Source organism: Macaca thibetana, chromosome 12 (genome assembly GCF_024542745.1).
Source record: "Macaca thibetana thibetana isolate TM-01 chromosome 12, ASM2454274v1, whole genome shotgun sequence".
Taxonomy (NCBI): Eukaryota; Metazoa; Chordata; class Mammalia; order Primates; family Cercopithecidae; genus Macaca; species Macaca thibetana.
This window is the reverse complement of record NC_065589.1, coordinates 75,982,565-76,006,732: the sequence shown is the minus strand read 5'-3', so window position 1 is coordinate 76,006,732 and position 24,168 is coordinate 75,982,565. Positions and strand designations below refer to the sequence as shown.

At 37.0% G+C, this 24,168-nt stretch overlaps 1 protein-coding gene across 2 annotated transcripts in view; it reads left to right on the top strand.

Moving 5' to 3' along the window:
• The window catches only part of XIRP2 (xin actin binding repeat containing 2), a 595,003-nt gene that overhangs the window by 233,413 nt on the left and 337,422 nt on the right, over positions 1-24,168 (top strand). For both annotated transcript variants that reach the window (XM_050752814.1, XM_050752819.1), the window contains one exon: positions 18,183-18,605. In XM_050752814.1, coding sequence (XP_050608771.1) covers positions 18,201-18,605 — 405 coding nt within the window. In that variant the 5' untranslated portion in view covers positions 18,183-18,200. Of the gene's footprint in view, positions 1-18,182; positions 18,606-24,168 lie in introns of those variants that run through there.

Sequence of the window (24,168 nt, the reverse complement as noted above, 5' to 3'; positions counted from 1 at the left end):
ATGCAAAAAAATCAAAATTGTTCTTTGGTAGTATATCACTGAACCCCTTATGTATAAAAACCCCAGATTGGAATACAGAGCTCTTAGATGACCAAATAAGAATCAAGAGGTTAATTAGACTCTGCAATTATAGTCTATGAAGAGAAAGACTTCACTCATTTGAAATAGTATATAGTTTACTATATGTAAAATAAAATAAAATAATCTCAGAAACTGTGGTCTCCTACAATTTGTAGAAGATGATAACTGATATCTCTAAGCACATTTTGGGTGCAAATAACTATACTTAAATACTGCTAATAAAAGCTAACATCCACTGATCACTTGCTTCATACCAAGCACTATCCTAAATTCTTCAGGTACATGATTTCATTCACTTTTTCATCTCACAACAGTATAGTTAGAACATGCTGTTATCATCCCAGTTTTCAAGTGAAGAAACTAATGTTTAGATATGTTAAATAATGCATCTAATGTCATATACTAGTGTTTGAGTAGGAATTTGAAGCCAGTTGTGTTTGAATCTGGACTCCATGTTCACGATCATTATCCAAAAATGTCAAGTGTCCCAAACCCTCACAAATGACTTTGAATTAAATATTAGGTTTATATGTGTGGAACCTGAGGCACAGTGATAATTAAAGTGTAGCTCAGCCATATAGTGACCTCTTGGTCACTATGGGTCTTTGGGTTAAAACATACCTTTAAGAATATGTAGGAAAAAGTGATAATAGCTAACTCAGCAGCATTCGTTAATTCATCTGCAACAGATTAACCTGTTCCAAAATAATGAGATAATCTGATTCTGATGGGAAACAGAGCAGACAAATTCTTCTAGAACCCAACCTGTTTCCATGTGGGTGTATCCAGGAAGTCAGGATTATTTGGAGAAACCTGGCAGGTCTCTAGGCAGACAAAAGGGAACATCTGGTAGGGACTGGGACATCTAGAAAAAAAGGTAAGATTTTCCTTGAAAAAACCACTTCTCTCATAATTTTTTTCTACACATACGTGCTTCTCTTTAGATAGTTTCTGACAGGACGCTCTTTTCTTTCTCTCTCCCCATTTCCTTTAAATAATATACATTAAATTAGCATAGAATCACAGCATCATCAACAAATTCGGGCTAGCACTTAGTGACAGACACTGCTGCTAGACTCTAGTTATTCATTTGTTTTTCTAACTAAGAGAAACAATTTTATCTGGGGCAGCAATGTGCCCAGGGGAAAAAATAGTTAATCTCTCAGACTCAAAGCACATAAGTTTGGCTATATAGTATATTTCTGGACACTGAAAGATGGGGACTTCTGAGGAAGAAATTTAACAAAAACAGCATCACCCAAAGAAAGCATTTGGGCAATTCTGCTTTCTTCCTTCCTTCCATTGAGTCCAGTCAGAGAGGACTGGCCAGGGACAAAGCCATGACCCTCGGGGATACAGGAGCATGAGCCTGCAGATAACAGCCCCGCTCTGAATGAGCATTCAGGCACATAGACCAGGGCTGGTTGTTGCAAACCCCTCAGCAGCTGCCTCCTGGCACAACTGCCCACTAACATGCAATCTACCAGACAAATGGAAGCTCTTCTTACCCCACTTCTCAGACACCCCAACAAGGGTTCTGAATTCTAAAAACAGCAAAAAACATTCACATTGTTACATATGAAATGCTCTCCTGCATCTTTCTGTCTCAGAGATAACAGCTGTCCCTCCTCCACTCTCCCCTCACTCACCCCCAGACACCCCCCTAAACAATTTCTGTGCCAAGATGAAGAGGATGCCCCGGGCCATGGGGGCTTCTGGCCTTGAAGGGCTGCTGCAGTGGTACCGGGGCACAGGGTAGGTGAGACACAGCAGAGATCCTGGCCTAGGTCCCTGGCCTCTCTCCTCCTGCAGGTGGCATTTGCTTATACAAGGAGAACAACCTTGTTCTTTTTCCCAACAATGTGGCACCGTATTTTGCTTTCCTCTCCACTTCTTTCTGGCAGCCTTCTCCCACTGTTTCCAGATGATCAGTAGCCAGGCGAGGCCTGCCTTGGCTTGCTCTGTCTTCCCTGCTAGTGCATTTTCTCCTAAAAAGCTCCTTTAACCTGTCCACATCCACTCGTTTGACCTTTCTGGTTGTCTGTCCTACCTGCTTGGGGTTCTTCATGTTGATGAGTCCTTCCATGTCTTTGCACTTTTGCTGGTAGTCATTTTCTTCATTTTAATTCTCATCTGAGTCTGGATTTCTTCTTTTTGGGGTAAGCCCCATCTCCACCTTCTTCTCCTTGTTCTTCTTCTTCCATGGCCTTCTGCTTCTCAGCCTGGAGCTGTGTGTCGACCTCCTAAGCGCTCCTTTACTTCCTGGCTTTTGTGGCCTCCCATCCTCCCTCCTTTAGGCATTGCAGCTCTGGCAACTGCAGCAGCACCACCTGGATCTAACCTAATGTGTATTTTCCCCAAGAGACTACAATGGTGTCTCATCCTGAGCATCTTCGTGACATCCACCAGGGATTGTAGATTGTCAATCTTCATTATCCTTATCAGTGTCTCAAAATAGGACCCAGAACATTTGATGTCACCCCCTCAGACCAGGGGTCCAGAACACATAAGGGTAAAGAAGTGGAAGTTTTGGAAAAGTCAGACTGTTTCACGCTTTCTACTATGGCCATTACACTTAGAGAATAAACTGTGAGATATATATATATGTTTTCTTTTTTAAAAAAACTGTATTAGTCCACTTTTACACTGCTATAAACAATACTTGAGACTGGGAAATTTATAAAGAAAGAGGTAATTGATGCACAGTTACACATGGCTGGGAGGCCTAAGGAAACTTAGAATCATGGCAGAAGGAGAAGGGGAAGCAAGGCACATCTTACACGGTGGCAGGTGAGAGCAGGAGCACAGGGGGAACTGCCACTCTAAAACCACCAGATCTCATGAGAACTCACTCACTGTCAGGAGAACAGCATGAAGGAAGCCACCTCAGTGATCCAATCACCTCCCTCCAGGTCCCTCCTTGATACATGGGAATTACAGTGTGCGATGAGATTTGGGTGGGGACACAGAGCCAAACCATATGAGAGACAACAGTCTTGGCGTGGTAAGACCCACTTTTGTAGTTTTTGCTGCCACACTATAAGCAGGACATCCATATTTTCATGTCATCCAACTGCACCCCTCTCAGTCTCAATGTCATGTCTTTATTGAATAAAGATGTAATTTTAATTTTATTTCTGTTATTGTTTTTCATTGCTCAAGGAAAAAATCTTATAAATGGTTTTCTCCTTACTGAGAAAATTTTAGCAATATCTGATTCTATCTACTGTCATGTCTCAGATGAGCTGATATTTGTGTTATATAACCAATTACCAAGTTGCAATTTCCCTTTAATTTGTGTGTGTTGGAGGGTGGAGAGGAGAGGCACCAGAGGTTGGATCCATTTGCATTCAACATGTACAAAAATTCTCTTCATTAGGAAGCCTATTTTAATTTATTTTATCATAACAGACATTTATCAGTATACATTCTACACTTCCTGATCACTGTTTTCATGATTTTTAACGACATGTTTTTGTCAGTTGTTTTCTTGTGGTAAAATATGCATAACATGGAATTTACAATTTTAAACATGTTTAAGTATACACTGTCCCCAGCTTACTGGTTTGATTGAATGATTTTTCAAATTTATGGTGGTGTAAAAGTGGCATGCATTTAGTAGAAACTGTACTTCAAATTTTGAATTTGTACCATATAACTATTTTGCATTGCACTTTCAGTAGAGTATTCAATAAATGACATGATGTATTCTACACTGTATTTTAAGATAGGCTTAGCTGATTTTGCCTTCTGCAGGCTAATGTAAGTATACCGAACATGTTTAAGGTAAGCTAGGCTAAATTGTAATGATCTGTGGGCAAGGTGTATTAGATGCATTTTTAATTTATGATATTTTCAATTTACAATGGGTTTATTAGCACAGAGTCTCATCATAAATTGAGGAACATCTGTGTACCACTCAGAGACATTAAGTACTTTCACATTGATGTACAATCATCACCACAATCCATCTCCAGAACTCTTTCGGCATCCCCAACTGAAACTATGTACTCATTAATAAGAAAAATTTCCCATTTCCCTCTCCTTTCAGTCCCCAGTAACCACTATTTGATATTCTGTCTTTGTGAATTTGACTCTTCTATGTACCACATAGTAGTGGAATCACATATTTTATTATTTGTAACTGACTTCAGTTAATATCATCTTTAAGTTTCATCCACATTGCATTATATGCCAAAATTTCCTCCTTTTTTAAGGCTAAATATTCCATTGTATGTATACACCATATTTTGTTTATCCATTTGCTGTAACAGGGGCATTTGGGTTGTTTCCAGTTTTTGCTATTGTGAATAATGCTGCCATGGACATTGCTGTCTAATATTTGTTTGAGTTTCTACTTTCAAAGCTTTTAGCTACATATCCACATATAGAATTACTGGGTCATATGGTAGTTGTATGTTTCATTTTTTAAGAAACCACTATAGTGTCTTCAGAAAAGCTGCATCATTTACATTGCCTACATCAATGCACAGGGGTTCCAATTTCTACACACCCTTGTCAACATTTGTGATTTTCTGTTTGTATGTGTTGTTTTATGAAGGCTTTATGAGTACTTAGCACAGCACCTTCTCCATAATAAGGAATTCTCAAGCAGGTATTGAATTAATGAATGGTGTTGTGTCTTCTCCAGTTTATTAATATTTCTGCTGATGTAGCTAAGTTTTATTTACTTTTTAGTTTTGTTTTACTTTATTTTATTTTATTTTGAGACAGAGTCTTGCTCTGTCACCCAGACTGGAGTGCAGTGGTGAAATCTCATCTCACTGCAACCTCCACCTCCCAGGTTCAAGCAATTCTCCTGCCTCAGCCTCCTGAGTAACTGGGATTACAGGCACGTGCCACCACACCCAGCTAATTTTTTGTTTTTTATTAGAAACAGGGTTTCATCTTGTTAGCCAGGATGGTCTCGATCTTGTGACCTCGTGATGCTCCCACGTCAGCCTCCCAAACTGCTGGGATTACAGGCATGAGCCACTGCACCCGGCCCCTAAGTTTTATTTTTTAATGGTAGGTTCATAGGCTTTGGGCATCAGAATCACCTCTTGATGCTTTCTAAGAAGGCCAGTTCCGAGCTGAAATTCCAGACCTGTTGAAACTAGCCGAAACTCCCCTAGTGGGCCCTGAAGAATCTGCAGTGCTAAGGACGTCTCAGGGGATGTTGGTACACAGAAAAGGTGAGAACCAGAGCATCTGAACAGAGTATAAAACCCTGAAGTCTGGATTTATGTTTTATAATTGTTTGACAGCTCTCAATAGTAAACTCTAAAACTTTGTTTTTGTTTTTATTATTCACATTGAGATTCATATTTAAAATTTCACGAGAGCAAATTTTGCATGCTTCTTTTCTTCCAGATGTATTCTGTATGTGAGTATAGCAGAAGCTCATATGACAGAACATCAGGTTTGTCCTAAAAAACAGGTATTGTCTGGTACTCAGCCTGCTTGGGATAATCCATGAAATATTTAACAAATTTCTTCTTTTGTCAAATACTAATTACCCATATCCTCCAGACAGTTTTCTGGGACTCTGAGATGGGTCCTTTTACCAAGGATGAGTTTAATGTACTATAGAATTTGGAAACAAAAGCTGCTTCAATCAGCCTTTAACTAGTAAACTTGTAAGCTGAGTACCGAGCACAAACAGGGGTTATGGTTGAGGGTGCGCTTCTCTCTTCCATGACTTACTAAATAATGTAGCTGCCAGAGCTAGCTATGAGAGATTTGGTGTCTGGTAACTGCTATCTGGCGACGTATGTCCATCATGCTTGATGTTCATTAGTTAGATGAGATCAGTAAGTTAAAGAACTGTTAAATTTGTGTTTTCCTTTAATGGATACGTGACTGTGGTAGCTGAGTCACAGGACAGAAACTCGACAGAAAAGGACATGGCGGTAAGATAAGCTTGTTGCAAATATACAACTTCATAAATTCTTTTAATAACTTGTCTTAGCAAGGTGCCTTAGCTGGTTCACTTAATAAATGTGAATGAGGAGATAAAAGAAAGAAAAACAAATGCATTATTCCTATCGCTTTTTTACATATATGAATTATGCATGCATCTTATTAGTGGGAAATTAAGTAATGTACTATGTTAGCTACATTTTTGGCAGAAAAATTGTTTTGATAAACCTAGTATAGCCAGAAAAGTTAATGTAATTGACAGTATCTAATAATAAAGCTTTAGTTAAGTTTTTTCTTTAATATTGAAAATGCCATTTCTTTAAATCTCTTAACTCATTTCTTTCACATTCTTATCAGATAGATATTGAGCAACTATCCGCCAAAACTAATTAAAATTTCCCTCCCAGAAAAGATCAATTACTTGCTTTATTTGGAAAAAAATTGTCTGATAATCTTTCCCAATCATAACAAAAATTCTGAATGCTTGGTAACATAAAATGTAACCAAAGCATGAAAATAAGTTAAATTACACTAATATTAGCAGTATAAACATAATCCTTGGGATTCTTACCCTTGTCAGAAGGTGCTAGTTTGAGATATTTACCTAACCTTAACTTGCTTTCTGCAGTTGCAAGACTGAGGATTTCCTTGGCAGAGAATCTGGCTTAGTGACAACATAAATTTGGCAGGTTCTTGGAAACCCTTTGTTTTGTAGTTTGAACCTTCAGCTTGCTGATGCTGCTATGCCTCACAATCCTCACAATCTTCGTCTGCTCTGTCATCTTATTGGGATCATTAGCTACTATTTTGCAGTATGCTAGAATTATATTGCAAATATTTTCCCCCTTCAGACACATGTTGTAGTTTCCAAAGATGAAAAACCCACTAGAAAAATTTCTATCCAACAATATCTTTTTATTCCATTCTGATGTTTTTTTATTCTCAAATTGGCAGACCCTTCATTCTGATTAACAAAAATATTTTAGAATTCTAGTTGGTATTGTACTTGTTGAATTATACCTGAAAAAATATTTAAAGTCATGTTTAAAGGGCCTCAGAAAATGCTGTGATCTCCAAAGCACACTGGGCCAGAAGATGATGGGTGTTGGGAAAGAGAGCAGGTAGAAATCACAGAAACAATGAGAATGAAAAGAGACATGTGTTGATCTTTCATGAAAAATGTCAATTGCTTTATGACCGAAATTATTCTATGAAACAGCTCTGGCATGCAACCCAGACCCTTTGCAGCCTGCTGTGTTGTCAGAATTTCAAAGCCAACTTTAAAAATTATTGCACAGAGTAAAACAAGGCTAAACACCCTCCTGCAGAACTTCAGCTGCCTGCATCTGAGGAGAGGCTTCCTGTACATTTTAGTGAAAGGCTTTCCATCCAGGTCCCCACAGCAAATATGTTGAGGCTTCTCAGGTTCCCAGAGCTGAAGTTGGTGTTCTTTTCTGCAATAACCTTTGATGGGTTACTTGACATAGAATATGCCACAATTTTGGAGCAATGAAAAATGACATCACTTGCAGTCAGGCTCAGAGATCATTTCATAGAAGAGATATATATACACACACACACACACACACATATACACATATATATACATATATAGAAATAAAACTTCTATGATATGTTATAATATATAAGTTATATACATACACACACACACATAACACCACCAGAGGGAAAAGAGAGGGATCGCATGCTGATTCTAGAGAGGGTTTGCGTGTGCTGTAATTTAAAACAGAGATGACTGCAGTAAACTGACTCTTGGGTTTAAATTACCTTCAGTGGTCATTCTCTGGTAGTGAAAAGTGAGAATATTGGAATTTGATGCTATAAATATTAGAGTAATTGATGGAAACTTTAAAAATATTCCAGAAAAATCCATAATTGTTTTAAAAGGCTATTATTTTCCTTCTGTGAAAGGAAGTAGACAGTTTAAACCAATGCTGATAAAGATGACATTTATTTTCTCTTCAAAAATGTAGAAAAGCCAACTGCCTCAATCCCAATATACCAAAAAAATTATTTGCATTAAAAAAAAATACTTTCAGTTCTTGAACATATGCATATATTTTGAAGTCATGCAATACATTCCTTTCTGCGTATCTTTTTACTCAATTTTAAATCATATACTGCTTTCATCGGTTCTGCATTGTCTTTATATTCACCATTTCACATGGCTACATCATTTCATTGTGTGGCCAGACCACCATTTAGTAAAACATCCCCCTCACTTTGAAGCATTTCCGTTTTTACTATCTGTAATGACTATTAAAACCCTGCAAGGCACATTTGCTTATATTAAAGAATATTCTCCTATTAAATTATTATTTGTGGGCACATTTTCCCTTTTAAAAATAGAGATCAAAAGTGTCAGTGCCATTGTCAATCTTGCCATGTGTCAGACTGTTTAAAACTCTTCATTTGCTATCATTCTGTAATAATCATAGATTTCTTAGATTTGAAAATGTGTTTCAGATTGATATATAACTATGCTTTAAACTTGAAATGCTGTTAGTAGAGAAGTATACCAAAGCATGTTCTCAAATACAAGAAACAAGAGTTATGACTTATAGGAAATCTTAGTAAATCAACCATATGAGACTATTTACAAAGCTTGTTTAAAATTTAACTTTAGGGACTTTCAGTGGAACAGGGAAGCATTTGGTAATTTTTCTTCTCCCCGAGACTTAGTCAAAGATAATTTTTCTCTGAGCAGATTGGTATGCTTGACAGGCAAAATCACTGTGGTCTTTCTTTTTGTTTAATACAATGGGCCACAAACCTAACGTTATCATTATAATTAGACATAAACTCAATGTTACAATAATAGAGGCAGGAGATAACTCTTACAATAACCAAGATCACAAAATATTAGAACACTTTTGTAAACATGCAGTCTTTAATACATAGACAACTTAGCTTTGACCAAGGGTTTCTTTCCTTCCCTTACTTACAAATTCTCTCTCTGAAGACCTGATACTCTTTTACACAAGATAGCAGATCACCTGGCAGCAACGTGAAATAAACTCTTTGGAATCCTAACGTGAATGTCAGCTCATGTATTTACTAAATCTTGGCAGATTTCCTTTCTTAAGTCCATGTAAACTATTACTCTCTTTATTAGTGTTTCTCAAAGTATATATTTCAGGCCACCTTCCTTAAAATCACCTCAGGTACTTACTAAAAATGCACTAATTGAGTTGCTTTTAATATTTACTGAGTCGGAGTGAATCCCAGGGGAACTATTGCTCCATATATGAATTCTAGTTAATTCCAGTATGAGAAGAAAAAATATGTTTATACATAAGATGGGTTATAGTGAAAACCTACTATTTTCGGCATTGTACCTTTCATTCTAATAATATTAATTGAGCCCCAGCTTTGCGCCAGGCAGTGTGTTAGAAGTGAAGGATAAACTACTGAACACAAACTGGGATGCACCTCGCCAACATAGAATTTTCAAGTTAGGAAACAGACATTAGTAAAATAGCTACATAAACAAATGTGAAATTGTAGTTTTGACAATGTGAACCACGAAGAACAGATTTTGAGGGTGCTAAAATAGTGAGCTATAACATCTTTGGTAAGTCAGGAATGCTTCCCCGAGGCAGTCATGCCTTATGGTGAGAACAGAAGGATAAATACTGGATACTGACAGAACAGGAGAGAGAAGAGTATTTATGCAGAAAGACAGTATTTGCAAAGGTCCTGTGGCAGGAGAGAAAATAAGAAATGCAAGAGACTAAAAGGACACAGGGATTAAATCCTGGAGAGAGGATGAAGGAGGGGAATTATGGATGAAAATCTCTGAAAGTACCCAAGCCAACTCCTAACAAGGAAAAATACAGAGTTTACTACTTTAGTTAGAAGCAAAAACATGTTATGTGCCATATGCAATACTGCAAAACGTTTTTATTAAAATGTCCACATTGGTTGTATTATGCCCCGATGCTTCATTTCAGGTTATTGGTTAATCCTTCAGGTTATTGCAGCTTCCACGGCAATTTTTTATTTCATCCTACCTCGGTCTGCCTTGGTATATCTCAGTCTCAATAACTCCACATACTGATGCTTAACTTAGCAAAGACAACCACCTGCACTCAAGTTGTTCTTGAGGATTGCTCCCCCAGGAGGATAAATAAGGTGGTAGATGGGTCCCACCATAGCCAGCAACAGGTCTCTGGATCCATGAACAGAAGTAAATTACGCGTAAATCAAAGTTTGCTTTCCTCAATTGGAAAGAAAGGGATGCCATATCCTGTTGGCAACCTTTGCAGCAGGATCACTACCTGCCACCTATGTAGTCCCTTTGGATATTCATTTCAGCTGAATCTTTTTAAAATTAAATGACTTTTGGAACTATATTTTAATATACACAGCCATCACCCTCTGTTCATTCATACCCAGATTCTGACAGCATGCAATTCTCTGAATGCTGGGAAAGTCTTCTCATTTTATATACAAATGTTACAGCTTATCATGTGGTCTTTAACAGATGCCAGCTGATTTCTAATAGAATACAAATACCAAAAAATTGCTCGTTAAATATAATAGTGATTAACAAATACTTTAAAAAAACTTGCCAAAGTCATGACTACTACATGGTTATACTAAGAAGAAAACAGAGGCTTGCCTTTTATAATTAGTGGATTTTGCTTTATTTCTACCTTTATCAAAATGTCTTTAATGGAAGACTGCACCTGTGGATGTTATGAGCAATTTATGCTAAAAGGCTCCCTTGACAAATAAGTTAAGGACAACTTTGAACTACAGTTCTATGCCATATAATAATGTTTCAGTTAATGAGAGACTGCATATACGGTGGTGGTCCCCCAAGACTATAATGGAGGAAAAAAATCCCTGTTGCCCAGTATTTACTATACTACGTTTTTATAATTGTTATTTTAGACCATACTTTTTCTAAAAATTTAAAAGATATATGTAAAAGATTGACTGCAAAACAGCCTCAGGCAGGGCCTTCAGTGGGTGTTCCAGAAGAAGGCATTATTATCACTGGAGATGACAGCTCCGTTTCATGTTCGTGCCCCTGAAAACCTTCCAGTGGGACAAGATAGTGATATTGGAGGTGAAAGACGGTGATATTGATGATCCTGACCCTGTGTAGTCCTAGGCTAATAATGTATGTGTTTTAGTTTTTAATAAAAATGTTTAAAAAGTGAAAAAAAAGTTAGAAAAAGTTTATAAAATAAAGATATAAAGAAAAAATTTTCTACAGTTGTACAATGTGTTTAGGATTTTAAGCTGTTACTACAAAAGAGTCAAAAAGTTTTTAAAATTAACAAGTTTATAAAGTAACAAAGCTATAGTAAGTTAAAGTTAATTTGTTATTGAAGAAAGAAAAATCTCATAAATTTAATGTAGCTTATGTATACATAATGTTTATAAAGTCTACAGCAGGAGTGTACAGTAATCTCCTAGGCCTTCGCATTTACTCACTGACTCACCCAGAGCAACTTTTGTCCTGCAAGCTCCATTAATGATAAGTGCCCCATACAGGTATAATACATTTTATCTTTTATACTGTATTTTTACTGTACCTTTTCTATGGTTAGATATGCAAATACTATTGTGTTATACTGCCTACAGCATTCAGTACAATAACATGCTGTAGAGCTTTCAGCCTAGGAGCAAAGGCTGTGCCATATTGGCTAGATGTGTAGTAAGCTTTACCCTCTAGGCCTGTGTAAGTACACTCTGTGATCTTCTCACAAGGATGAAATTGACAAACAATACATTTCTCAGAACATTAAGCAACACACGAATGTCCTTGTACTTCTTTCTGAAAGACTTTTCAAAGCATTTAACGAGGGTGTACATGTTGTAATTCTCCCAGAATGGGATATCTATTCGGCTTCTTAATTTTTCCAAATAATTTTTTCTGCACTGTTTCCGGAAAACATTCTGCAAGAATAGCACTCAATGGCCCTTGGGTAGTGTGCCTTCTGCCCTGTTGCTGTCATTCCCTGATCAGGGAATATGAGAAGAAGAGTTTCTCCAATCTCATGTCCCATGGCAAAACTGTTAGTAATAGAGGGAATGGTGGCATGTATCACCATTGACAATACTGAAAACATATCACCATGACCTACTGATAGAATTAGAGAGCGGATTATGCAAGAGTATTGTAGCAGTTGGGGTCCAATCAGGAAAAAGAAGCCACATGTATGTTAAACAAGATAAGTTAATAGAAAGAATTAACAACTATGATACAAGAATAGGTATTAGCTACAAAGAAAGGCAATTCACTAGCCTCAGGCTGAGGGAGAGCAACCAAGGAAAGACAAACTGGCAAAGGATCCAGACTTTCATGGAGAAGGTGTGGTTCAGCCCACTGGAGAGCAGGAAGCTTGCTGGTTTAGCCAGGCTAGAGCTGACCTGGAGTTTCCAGACAAGCAATAGACCACCTTTCAGAGGCAGACCAAGCAGACAGCAGCTGGTGGCAAGGCCATGCAGTGGGGGTTGGAGCACCTCTCTAGGCAATAGGCTTTCAAAGCACATGGGCTATGTGGGGGCTTGCAGAGAGAGAAGCAGATCTGAGTTTATCTCTTAGGACACATACAGGGGGCATGCAGGATACCCAGGGGCTTATAGAATCCAAAGCTGCTCCCTATGTGACCCTCCAGACACAGGCAGCTGTATGGTTTGTTTCCATGAGAAGGAAGCTGTAGAGAAGTTATTTCCTGGCCCAAGCTATAAGATCATTCTATGGCTACAGTTGGGCAGGTTCCACATTGTTCTCATGCTCATGACTGCTGATACCCCCAGGTAGGAAATTGCAGGAAGCCTCTTCCTCTTGCAATGTCCCTCCAGTGTTTGCTAAGAAAGCTAAACATTGTGCTCACATTAAATGAGAAGTGCTTAAAGGTATTCAGTTATTTATCAAGGAACATATGTTGAAGGGTGCATTGGAACTGAGAGGTAACAGATTGAAAACTCACACAGGTTATGTTGCTTATTCATAATAGTGGATCTTGCAGCACAATGCATTGCCATCCTATGCCACTGCACAGTGTGAATGCTGGTACTACTGTCTGTTTCCCACCTTCTCCTGCAATTGGAGTAAAACTTGGAGTAGTGACTACCAAATCACTTTTTTATCTGTTTAGTTTTTAACATTTTATTTTGAAATAATTATAGATTCATTGGACATTGCAAGATAGTAGAGAGAGATCTTTTGTATGATTTATCTAGTTTCCTTCAATAATTCCATCTTACATAACTAGAGTACATTATAAAAATCAGGAAATTGAAATTGGCACTATATACACTACTAGTACTGTGCCACTTATCGCCTATGCAGATTCCTGTAACCACCACAGCAATCAAGACACAGAAATTTCCTACTACCACACAGATCTCCCTGTGTTACCCCTTTGTAGTGAAGCCTACCCCAACACGTCCCATCCATTCACAATCCCTGAGAACCACTAATCTGTTCTGCACATTTGTAATTTTGTCATTTCAAGAATGTTATCGAAATGGTATTTTATAGTATACGACCTTTTGAGATTGGCTTTTTTCACTTAGAATAGCACCCTTACATGGATAGCTGAATAATGTTTTTAATCCACCCCACAATCTCGGTCTTTTCATTTTTATGGTTTGGCCATTTACATTTTATGTAATATTTGAAATTATTGGGCTTAAGTCTGAGATTTCAGTTTGTCTTCTCTGTTCCCTCTGTTGTATGTTTCTCTCTTTCATTTTTCATGTCTTTCTATGAGTACTTAAATATTTAGCTACAGTGTTTTGTAACACACCTCAAGTATGATGGAGTTTTAGTAGTTCCCCTAAATGCGTGTTATACATGTAAAGCTTATCACAGTCTATTGGTATTAACATTTTGCAGTTCGAATGAAGTATAGAAACTTTACCTCCTTTATCCTTTTGCCCTCCCTAGTTTATAATATAATTGTGTTGGTTAACTTCTCCACACATATTGAGAATATCAGACACTATTATACTCGTAGATTCAACCTTCAATCATAATTTAGAAAATACAAGAGGAGAAAGATTGTATACTATTTCTTCATGATTTTCCTCTTTCTGTTCTTTCTTCCTTCCTGATATTTCAAGTATTTCAAGATTCCTTCTTCCATTTCTTTGTCATTCAAGAATACCCCTTAGCCAATTTTTTAGGATAGGTTTACCAGCAACAAATTCTTCTTAGTTTTCCTTTGTCTGAGAATGTGTTTATTTTTTCTCCATTATTGAAACATCATTTTGTTAGACATAGAATTTGGAGTTGGCAGTTATTTTATTTTAACACTTGAAAAATATTGTGCCCTTGCCTTCCGATCTTCGTGGTTTCTGATGAGAAATTTGCTGTCATTCAGATTGTTCTCTCTGTATAAGCAAGGTGTCATTTCTTGCTTATTGCTTTTTGGAACTGAGAGGGAATAGATTGAAAACTGACACTGGTATGTTGCTTATTCGTAATGGTGAATTTTGCAGCACAGTGCGTTACCATCCTATGCCACCGTGCAATGTGAATGCTGGTACTGTCTTTGTTTCCCATCTTCTACAATGGGAATAAAACTGGGAGTAGTGACTACCATGATTTTTTTTTAATTTTGTTTCCTGAAATTAGATTATGATGTGTCTTGGTGGTTACCTCAGTTTCTTGAATTACAGGTTTGTATCTTTTGCCAAATTTGGAAAAAATTATCCATGAATTTTTTGGAGTATTTTTTAAGTCCCACCATCTTTCTCTTTTTCTGGAAATCCAATGACATGAATTTTAGATTGTTTTTATAGTCCAACTTATCTCTTAGTTTCTATTCTTCTTTCACTCTATATTCTCTGTTTTGTTCAGATTTGATACTTACTATCATTGTATCTTCAAATTCACTGATCCTTTCCTTTTGCCCTTTTTATTTTGCTGAGTCCATCCAATGAGTTTTTAAATATTGGTTATTTCTATCTCACTTCTAAAATGTTCATTTGTTTCTTCTTTATGTCTTCTATTTCTTTGCTAAGGCTTTCCACTTTTTCACTTTTTTTTCTATCATGTTTTTGATTCACTAATGCAATCTTGTAATGGCTACTTCAAAATTCTTGCGAGATAATTGAAACACCTGTATCATGTCAGTGTTGGTGTCAGTTGATTGTTTTCTGCTTTGGTTTAGGTCTTTGGTGGCTCTTGATATGAATGATTTTCAAGTGTATCTTGGATATTTTGTCAATTATGTTGTGAAACTCTGCATCTTACTCATATATTTCTGACCTTTGACTCCCTGAAGAAGGGTGTTCAATGACTGTTTTGGGGAGGTGGGATATTGGGCTCTCCATTACTCCTCCAAGGCCATCACCCCTGCTGGCTGGAAAATTGGGAAGCCCCTCTTTATTGCTCTCCTTGTAGCCTCCACTGACATAATTGCCAGAAGGAAGCTCTCAATACCAGTGGATGATGGAGAAAGTTCTAATTACCAGCTCTGTCCTCTGACACACAAAGGGAAGAGGAGAAGATCTTGATACTGCTAGGTGGGGTAGAAGTACAGGATCTTCACATGGCTTCCACTGACATCTTCTAGAGGAGCCCCATTACCATCAAGTGGGAACAAAAATCCTGGCCCCCGACTCAGTCTTCTCTAATATGAAGGTAGTTGGAGAGAGAGACAGCAAGGGGCAAAAAGCCAGAAGTTTAGACTTACCACTCAGCCTTTGTGGATGGGAGTAAGGGTTTAGTTGTGGTTTTTCATGTTGTTTGCCCTGGAATATGGTACTTATGGCCTAGAAGTGTCCTGTCTTTCTAGGCTGACACTTTTCAGCTTATTTGGCTAGAGAAAGCAGGTTTTCCCAGGGCAATTTCATTTTCTTCCCCACTAGGATTTTCTGAGTTACTGGTTCTTCCCACCACCAGTTCTGTATATATGAAGCAAAAAGAAATCCCTGGGAATTCACCGCCATATTGTTCCTTAGGTCCCAACATTCCTAGGCAGTTTGCCTTCTCTCTACTTTTCAAAGTCCTCTTATGTTTATTTCATGTGTCCAATTTCTAGGGGTTTTAGCTGTATTTAGTAGGAGACATTGAGAGAAAGAAGTATGTCTATTCCAACTTGATCCAGAAACAGATGTTCCAAATCAGTTTCCATTATTAGGATTTCCTTTTCTACAGGAGAAAATGACTTTGCTCCCCAACTTGCCAGTTTTTCTGTCTCTCAGCTTTCCCTTTCCAACTACGTGCAGTTGGCTCAAAAACAAGTCTTTCATTAAATAACCTCGTGAGGTCACTCCTACCAGCTGTGACAGTGTCTCAACCATTCCCATGTTAATGTGGTCTTTTCTGTCATCCACACATGAGACATAGACATTAACAACATATGTTGTTTAAATTCTCAACATATGCTGATCAGTTTTCCAAACAGATATTCAGGTCTTCTTTGATATACTGTTTTATTGAGACTTTCTATAGTAAGTGACTAATTCAAACTTACTAGTTGGCAATATTATTAAGGCCAAATTTTCCAGTCTGTTCAGTCTATGGCTTTGTGTCTTAAAATACCCCCACTTCTTCTTCCAAGCACTCCTATCTAGGAGTTTCAGGTATAGCATCAATATTTGAGTGATTAAAGTGATTCTTTAGCCAGAGATACAGCTGGGTGTGGATTTAACAGTTATTGGGGTGTTGAATACACAATAGAAGCTTTATATGCATTATCAAATTTATTTCTCAAAATAAAACCATGATGTATATTCTACCAGTGAAAATTTTTCAAGGTCACACAGCTAGTAAAACCCAACCTGGGACTGAACTTCTGCTGTAAGCATGGAGCTACCCAGCAGTCCATGAAACTTTACCATATCGTTACGTCAATTTAGTGGGCAGCACACATTATCTTTAAAAGTGAAGGAGTTCAGAGTAGAAAATATCACCAGGCAGTTCACATAATTAGGGAAACTATTGTTTAATGAACACAAAGTTTATTTCTTTTATATTCACTTTTATTAATCTAATTTGTGCACTGAGTCCTCGTGTATAAGATATTTTTCATAATGTGGCTGGTCGTCAAAGAAATATGGAGCTATTGTGTTAGGTGACCTTCTGAGACATTTCTAAGCCTTCATCTGACATATTGTTGACCAGACCCACTGTGCTGATACTTTTCCAGGAAAATGTCTGATCCTTCAAAAACAAAATTTATGTTTTAAAGCCCCAAACGTACAGTACAGAATCTTTGGGTTAGAACAGGAAGTAGCTATTTCTGTGGCAAAAATTCATGCTAGCATATAATTCTTGCTGCTCATGATGTGTGTGTGTGTATGTGGGGGGTGTGTGTGTGTATGTGGGGGGGGGTGTGTGTGTGTGTGTTTCTGGTAAGAGTACACTTTGCCATTTTTTTTCTTCCTTATCGTACCAGAAAACGCTCTAAAACAAGGTGAAATTCCAGTCAGTCTCACTGAGATGAGAATTGAAAACTCAAAGTACAAAAGATAAACTCCACTGGTTAAGAGGGCAGATCCTGGAGTTCCACAGATGTATTTCAAATCCAGGCTTTGTCACTCAGAATCCTGGGCAAATTACTATTTAATTTTCTTACCTGCAAAATAGTAATAATAGTAGCAATTAACTCTTTGTGATAATATTAGGATTAAAATGAGGTATACATGTAAAGTCATTATCAAAGTGTTTTGCCTGAGAACAAAAACTTAATAATTATTAGCTCTTAGTCTACTACTTCTGAAGTAAGACTTTTACAGAAACCAGTAATTCCAAAGGAATTTTGAACTGTTGCAGGCAGGAAATGAACCACTTTACTTTGTTTTTAGACTTTTTAAATTGCCCTTTTCTTAGAATATACTAAACAATGAAGTAACACTGTCCAAATTTTTTATTTTAAATAATTGTTGGCTGATTTTAGATAAAAGGAAAATGGAAGAAAGTCACGTGTTCTTTGCTTTTGTTTCTTTATATTCAAATAGCCATTGCTATACAAACCACACCTCTCCATAATTTGTGTAATTCTAGTTTAACTTACATAACTTTGTGGGGTGAAGAGCCAGAAATTGTATGGAATTGTATAGGAAAGCTGGATTTCTTCACTAAGACTCAAACCCCAAGAGCTGGTGCTCCTAGAGTATTTTGAGTCTGAAAATAACTGAGACTCTTGAGTGTATCTTTGATAAAAGGATTTTTGATATTGCAGGACAACCTGGACCCATCCATGTTCCCAATGCAGAAGGGCTCCCTCAACCTCCTGCGGCAGAAATGGGAATCTTGTGATTATCAGAGAAGTGAGTGTTATCCCAGGGACAGCCGTTGCACAATTCTCCAACCTCAGGAAAGCAAATTGCTTGAGCCTGAAGAAGAAGTAGTATCAGCACCTGAACCTTTGGATCCCACAAGTCTGCCCTGCTCAGGGGAATTGACGTTGAGCTCGAAGCCTGAAGGGAAGGATTCTGTGGACAAGAGTAACACCACCAGGGAATATGGTCGGCCAGAAGTGCTGAAGGAGGATTCCCTGAGCAGTCGGCGCAGGATTGAGCGCTTTTCCATTGCCCTCGATGAGCTGAGAAGTGTGTTTGAGGCTCCTAAGAGTGGAAACAAACCAGCTGAACATGGAGGAAAGGTAAGGAGCCATTATTGAGAGTCAATATTTACATATGACTTCCTTGCCTAGCCTACCGTTTATTACTAAGCATGTAATCTTTCCCCCCACCAGGATTCTAGACAGATGTCCTGAAGCCAATATGTAATGCAGTGTGAAATGTGACATCCTCTCCTATTAATTTTCTCTATAGTCTGCTTCAATGTGGACTTGACTTCCTTTTACTTCCATAAAAACAATATTGATATGCCCTCTTATGTTGATGTTTCTGTATGTATGTGCCCAATTTCTTCAACTAGGTTGTAAATTCCTTAGAGGCAGGAGCAATTTCTAACCACCCTTTGTACCTCAAACATTTAACAAATGGTGTTGCTTTTAGCCAAAGATCTATGAGGATTTATCAGTAATGATGCTGACATGGAATAAATGAAGGCTTTGGAACCACAGTGATCTAGGTTTTAATCCTAAAGCCTGCCATTAACTTCTCTAGCTGAATGACACTTAACCTTAGAAATACAAATGTCTTAATCTGTTACTTTACATGGATCTTAGGAAGATTATAGGTAACATATTTTAAACACTAAGCGTAGAGTCTGGAATATTTTGTGGTAGATGATGATCATTCCTCAGTGATTATGGTATATTATAATGTCACATATAAAATATGTCTATTAGCTAAAGAGGGCATTTAGCCAAATTCAGGAAACAGGATTAGCAACATTATTAACTAAGACCACATTTATACTTTTGTGGTAATTAAAAGCAACTACTATTTCAACTAGAATTACTTAAATTTATTACACTCATTAGGGTCTGCACATAATAGAGAGTATAGCTGAATTTTACAAAGAATTAATAAATGATTTCAGGTTTTCCTTTAGAAAGCAAACTCCACGCTTTTTTTGTTTGTTTGTTTGTTTCTTTGCTTGCTTGATTGTCTCTTGTTTTATTTGGTTTTCACCTAATGACAGTTTTATCAGGAAGGTACACAGTCCTATTCTTGTTAATGGATAAATAGCCTTCATAGAAGGCATCACAGAAGTAGAAAATTTTTGAAAATCAATTGTTTTGCTAACTTTTGCTTCCAGTTGTGTTATTGGGAAATATGTAGTAAGCTACCCTTCTTTGAACATCAAGTAACTCTAATTTGTTTAATGATAATAAGGGATATGAAGTTATATTTATGAGGTTATGTTGAGACTAGAGGATCTCTTAAAACATGCAACGATTTGCTGATCCCTGATTTGAAGATTTTCTTTTTCTTTTTCACAGGTGCAATCCTTTTTGTTTATACTTTTATATCTTTTAGATGAATGTTTAGGGATTGGGGTATACAACAAAGATAGTTACAGTGTCATTTATTTTTTATCTTTATAAATTAAGAAAAGTAAAGCCACAGAAAATAATTTCCACTCAATCTCTGTTGACTTTACTGTAATAATTTTGAACATTTGCCCAAGATAACTGACAAAAGAAATGACCAAAGGTAGAAAAAGTCATCTATATAAGTGATGTAATATAACCTCTCTCATCTGGATGAGATGCAACTGCTTATATACAACAATAATATAATAAAACATTAATAATCGTTTCTGATTTAAATGTGAGATTAGTAATATTTAGCATGATAGGTGGTTTGCCATCTAGTAACTATACAAATAATTATGAAAAGAACCAGATATATTAAAACCACCATTTGCCTTGTAAAAATGAGATAAATTTAGTTTATGTAACATACTGTTTTAAATATTCTAAGGTTCTGTGTCATAATATAGTATTTCCATAAATGTATGAAACAAGGTTGATGCATTTAAAAATTTCTTATCCATAGAAGACACATAATTTTTAGAATCAGTTTACATAAAAAGTTTTAGGAATGTTTGCAAACTTATTCTAGAACAAAGGGGACGAGAAGAAAAAGAACAAAGAGAAGTCAATGATGAATTAACTTGTTTTCTCCAAGTGAAGTATTTTGTTATATTGTTGGGCATGTAAGAAGAATTCTAGTTCAATCAAATTTAAAATTCTATATTTCACCCCATAGCATATTAATTATATACAACTTAATTCTTAGTTTTTATAGATGCTTTTTTCTTTCTCATGTCACCACTTTATATTATGCAGTGCTTCATTATAAAGTCATGATATATTTATTTTCATAAATCATCTAAAAAATTCTGGCTACTTCATAACTCTGACATTTATGTTTTTGGAGACTATTGAGATATTGGGGATGTGGAAAAAGGTATTCAATATTTATAAAACTTAAAGCAAGGACAGAAAATAATTTCAAATAAGGAAAATATTTTGCAACTAGCAAATCATCTCAACCATAAGGAACAATAAACTACATTTTAATGTTGCTATGGAAGGAAACCCTTCAGTAATAGGCACTTGGTTTATAAAATTTATAAAATAATTGCAGTAAATTGAGAGCTTGTAGAATTTTTAAAGGTATGGAATATCATGTATATGTACATCTATTTACAAGTAAGTTGACATACATATGCATACACATACACACATACATGTATATGTAACTATACATTTTAATGTATGCTTATATATGTGTATGTGTATATATATTTACTTGTAAGTAGATGTAGATTACCATTAGACATTATGATGTATGTGTATACATGTGTACAGTTTTTAATCTAAGTATTTTTCAGCAAACAGAGGGGAAATGTACATATTCATTATAATGTGTCTGTTTAAGGTGAGTTTCGTCAAACATTTATTACTAGGAAAAGGGATCTACAAGACTCTTACTATTTTTCTCAAAAGGCCAGGCACAGTGGCTCACACCCGTATTCCCAGCACGCTGGAAAACTGAAGCAGGAGAATCACTTATTGCCTGAGGTTCAAGAACAGCCCGAGCAACATAGCAAAACCCTGTCTCTACAAATATTTAAAAACTAACTGGCTTGGGAGTCTGAGTCAGGAGGATCCCTTGATCCCATGAGCAAGAGGTTGCTCTGATTGCACCACTGCATTCCATCCTGGGTGACAGAGTGAGACTCCATCAATAAGCAAACAAACATTATTTTCTATAAGTGTGCAAGGTCATTAAAAAGAGATATCAATATCTAAAACATTCACTATTTCAGAGTCTTTGTTAAAACAATTTATTCTAACATAATTACAATAGAAAATCAGTGAGAAATTCTTAAAATAATTTTTTATCTTATAATTTTCCAAAATGAACACAACCTATTGTCATTTCTAAAACACCCTGTTAAAACAACAAAATGAGGATTGAAACTGAAGATTTTCATGCTTATGAGGCAGACTATAATCCAAAGATGTAAGCATCCTCTCAAATACATGATGTATTTTCATGCTTATGAGGCAGACTATAATCCAAAGATGTCAGCATCCTCTCAAATACATGATGTAGAACATAATTTTAAGAGTTTTTAAGAATCATTTTGCAAAAATATGTTGCAAAATTACAAATCTTTGAGAGAATGTCACATCTATTTGTAACACTGAGAAATACATTACTATTATGTAATTTATCAATAGCATTTGCTGTGTAACAAACCACCCCAGAATTAGTGGGGTTAGACCATTAGTGGTTTCATGATTGTTTAGAAGTCTCTGATGAGCTTGGCTGTGCATCTGATCTTGTCTGATGTCACTCATGCGTCTATGGTCAGCTGCAAAGTCAGCGGGAATCTGGCTGTTCTAGGATGATGACAGAGCCGGGACAACTCAGCTCTGCATCTCTCCTCCTCAGGTAGGTAGCACAGATGTATGCACAGGTCATAGAAGTTTCAAGAGAGAAAGTAGGAACACATGAGGCCTGTGGAGGCTATATTCAGAATTTGCACATTACTTCTCCATGTTCTATTGATCAAAGTAGCCACAAAGCAAGCCAGATTAACAGTGTACTGACATAGACTCCACCTCTTGACAGAAGGAAATGCAAACTTGTATTTGCAAAGGGAAATAGATACTAGGAGAAAAATAATTGCAGCCATTTTGCAAACACTATCCCACAGACAGGTTTAACTAAATACATGCAAAAATCAGGATCAGTTAATGTATCATGAATTAACCATAAACATTAGAAGGATCCGTGTTGACAAGTATTTATGGATGAAACTCATGACTTATTCTTCACTTAGATTCAAGTAAGTGACTACTCTGGTGATAGTTATTTTGATAGGCAGAATAATAAAGACCTCCCAAAGATATTTACATTCTAATCCCCAGAATATACAAGTATGTTATCCAACATGTCAAAAGGGACATTACAAATGTGATTAATAATCTTGAAATGCAAAGATTTTCATGAATTATCCCAGATAAAAACTGAGTCTTTATCAGAGGACTACAGTATGTCAGATTGAGAGAGTCAGAGGAGTTATGATGAAAGAAGCAAAGGCTGGCTTGATGCAGGGCCATGACCCAGAAAATTCAGGCAACCCATAGGAACTGGAAAAGGCAAGGAAATGGATGTTCCCCAAGGGCTTTGGACACCTTGAGTTTAACCTGTGAAATTTATTTCTGAATTTGACTTCTGGAACTCTAAGATAATAAATGCGTGCTTTTTTATTTTATTTTATTTTTTGAGACGGAATCTCGCTCTGTCGCCCAGGCTGGAGTGCAGTGGTTCGATTTCGGCTCACTGCAAGCTCCGCCTCCTGGGTTCACGCCATTCTCCTGCCTCAGCCTCCCGAGTAGCTGGGACTACAAACACCAAGCCCGGCTAATTTTTTGTATTTTTAGTAGAGACGGGGTTTCACTGTGTTAGCCAGGATGGTCTCGATCTCCTGACCTCAAGTGATCCACCCGCCTCGGCCTCCCAAAGTGCTGGGATTACAGGCGTGAGCCACCACGCCTGGCCTAAATGTGTGCTGTTTTAAGCCACAGTGTTAATGGCAATTTGTTATGGAAGCAACAGGAAACTAATACAGTTACATTATAGGTCTTTTAAACATTGTTAAAAAATGGTTGGGTAATACATGATTGTGGAGTTTTTCTCTGTTCTTCCCTGATGAGCATATTCCCATATTTCAAAGTCAGGTCTTTGATTTTTTTCTATTTGTAGTTAGTAGTATGAATGCATATAATATCACATAATCAAGAAACTTCAGTAAATCATAATGTCTTAGTTTTAGCTCATCTGTATTGATCTTCAGCATATAGTCACCTAAAGATTGAATTAATCAGGAGAAGTTCATTTGTGTGGTTTTTTTTTTTTTAAAAAAAAAAAAAGACATATTAGTCTTGGCACAGTGGCTCATGCCTGTAATCCCAGCACTTTGGGAGGCTGAGGCGGGAGGATCATGAGGTCAGGAGATCGAGACCATCCTGGCTAACACGGTGAAACCCCCTGTCTACTAAAAATACAAAAAAATTAGCCGGACGTGGTGGCGGGCGCCTGTGGTCCCAGCTACTCAGGAGACTGAGGCGGAAGAATGGCGTGAACCCGGGAGGCAGAGCTTGCAGTGAGCCGAGATCTCGCCACCGCACTCCAGCCTGGGTGACAGAGTGAGACTCCATCTCGAAAAAAAAAAAAAAAAAAAAGAAATATTAGAAAGGAACCTATGAACTCAAAAAGCACTTGGAATAC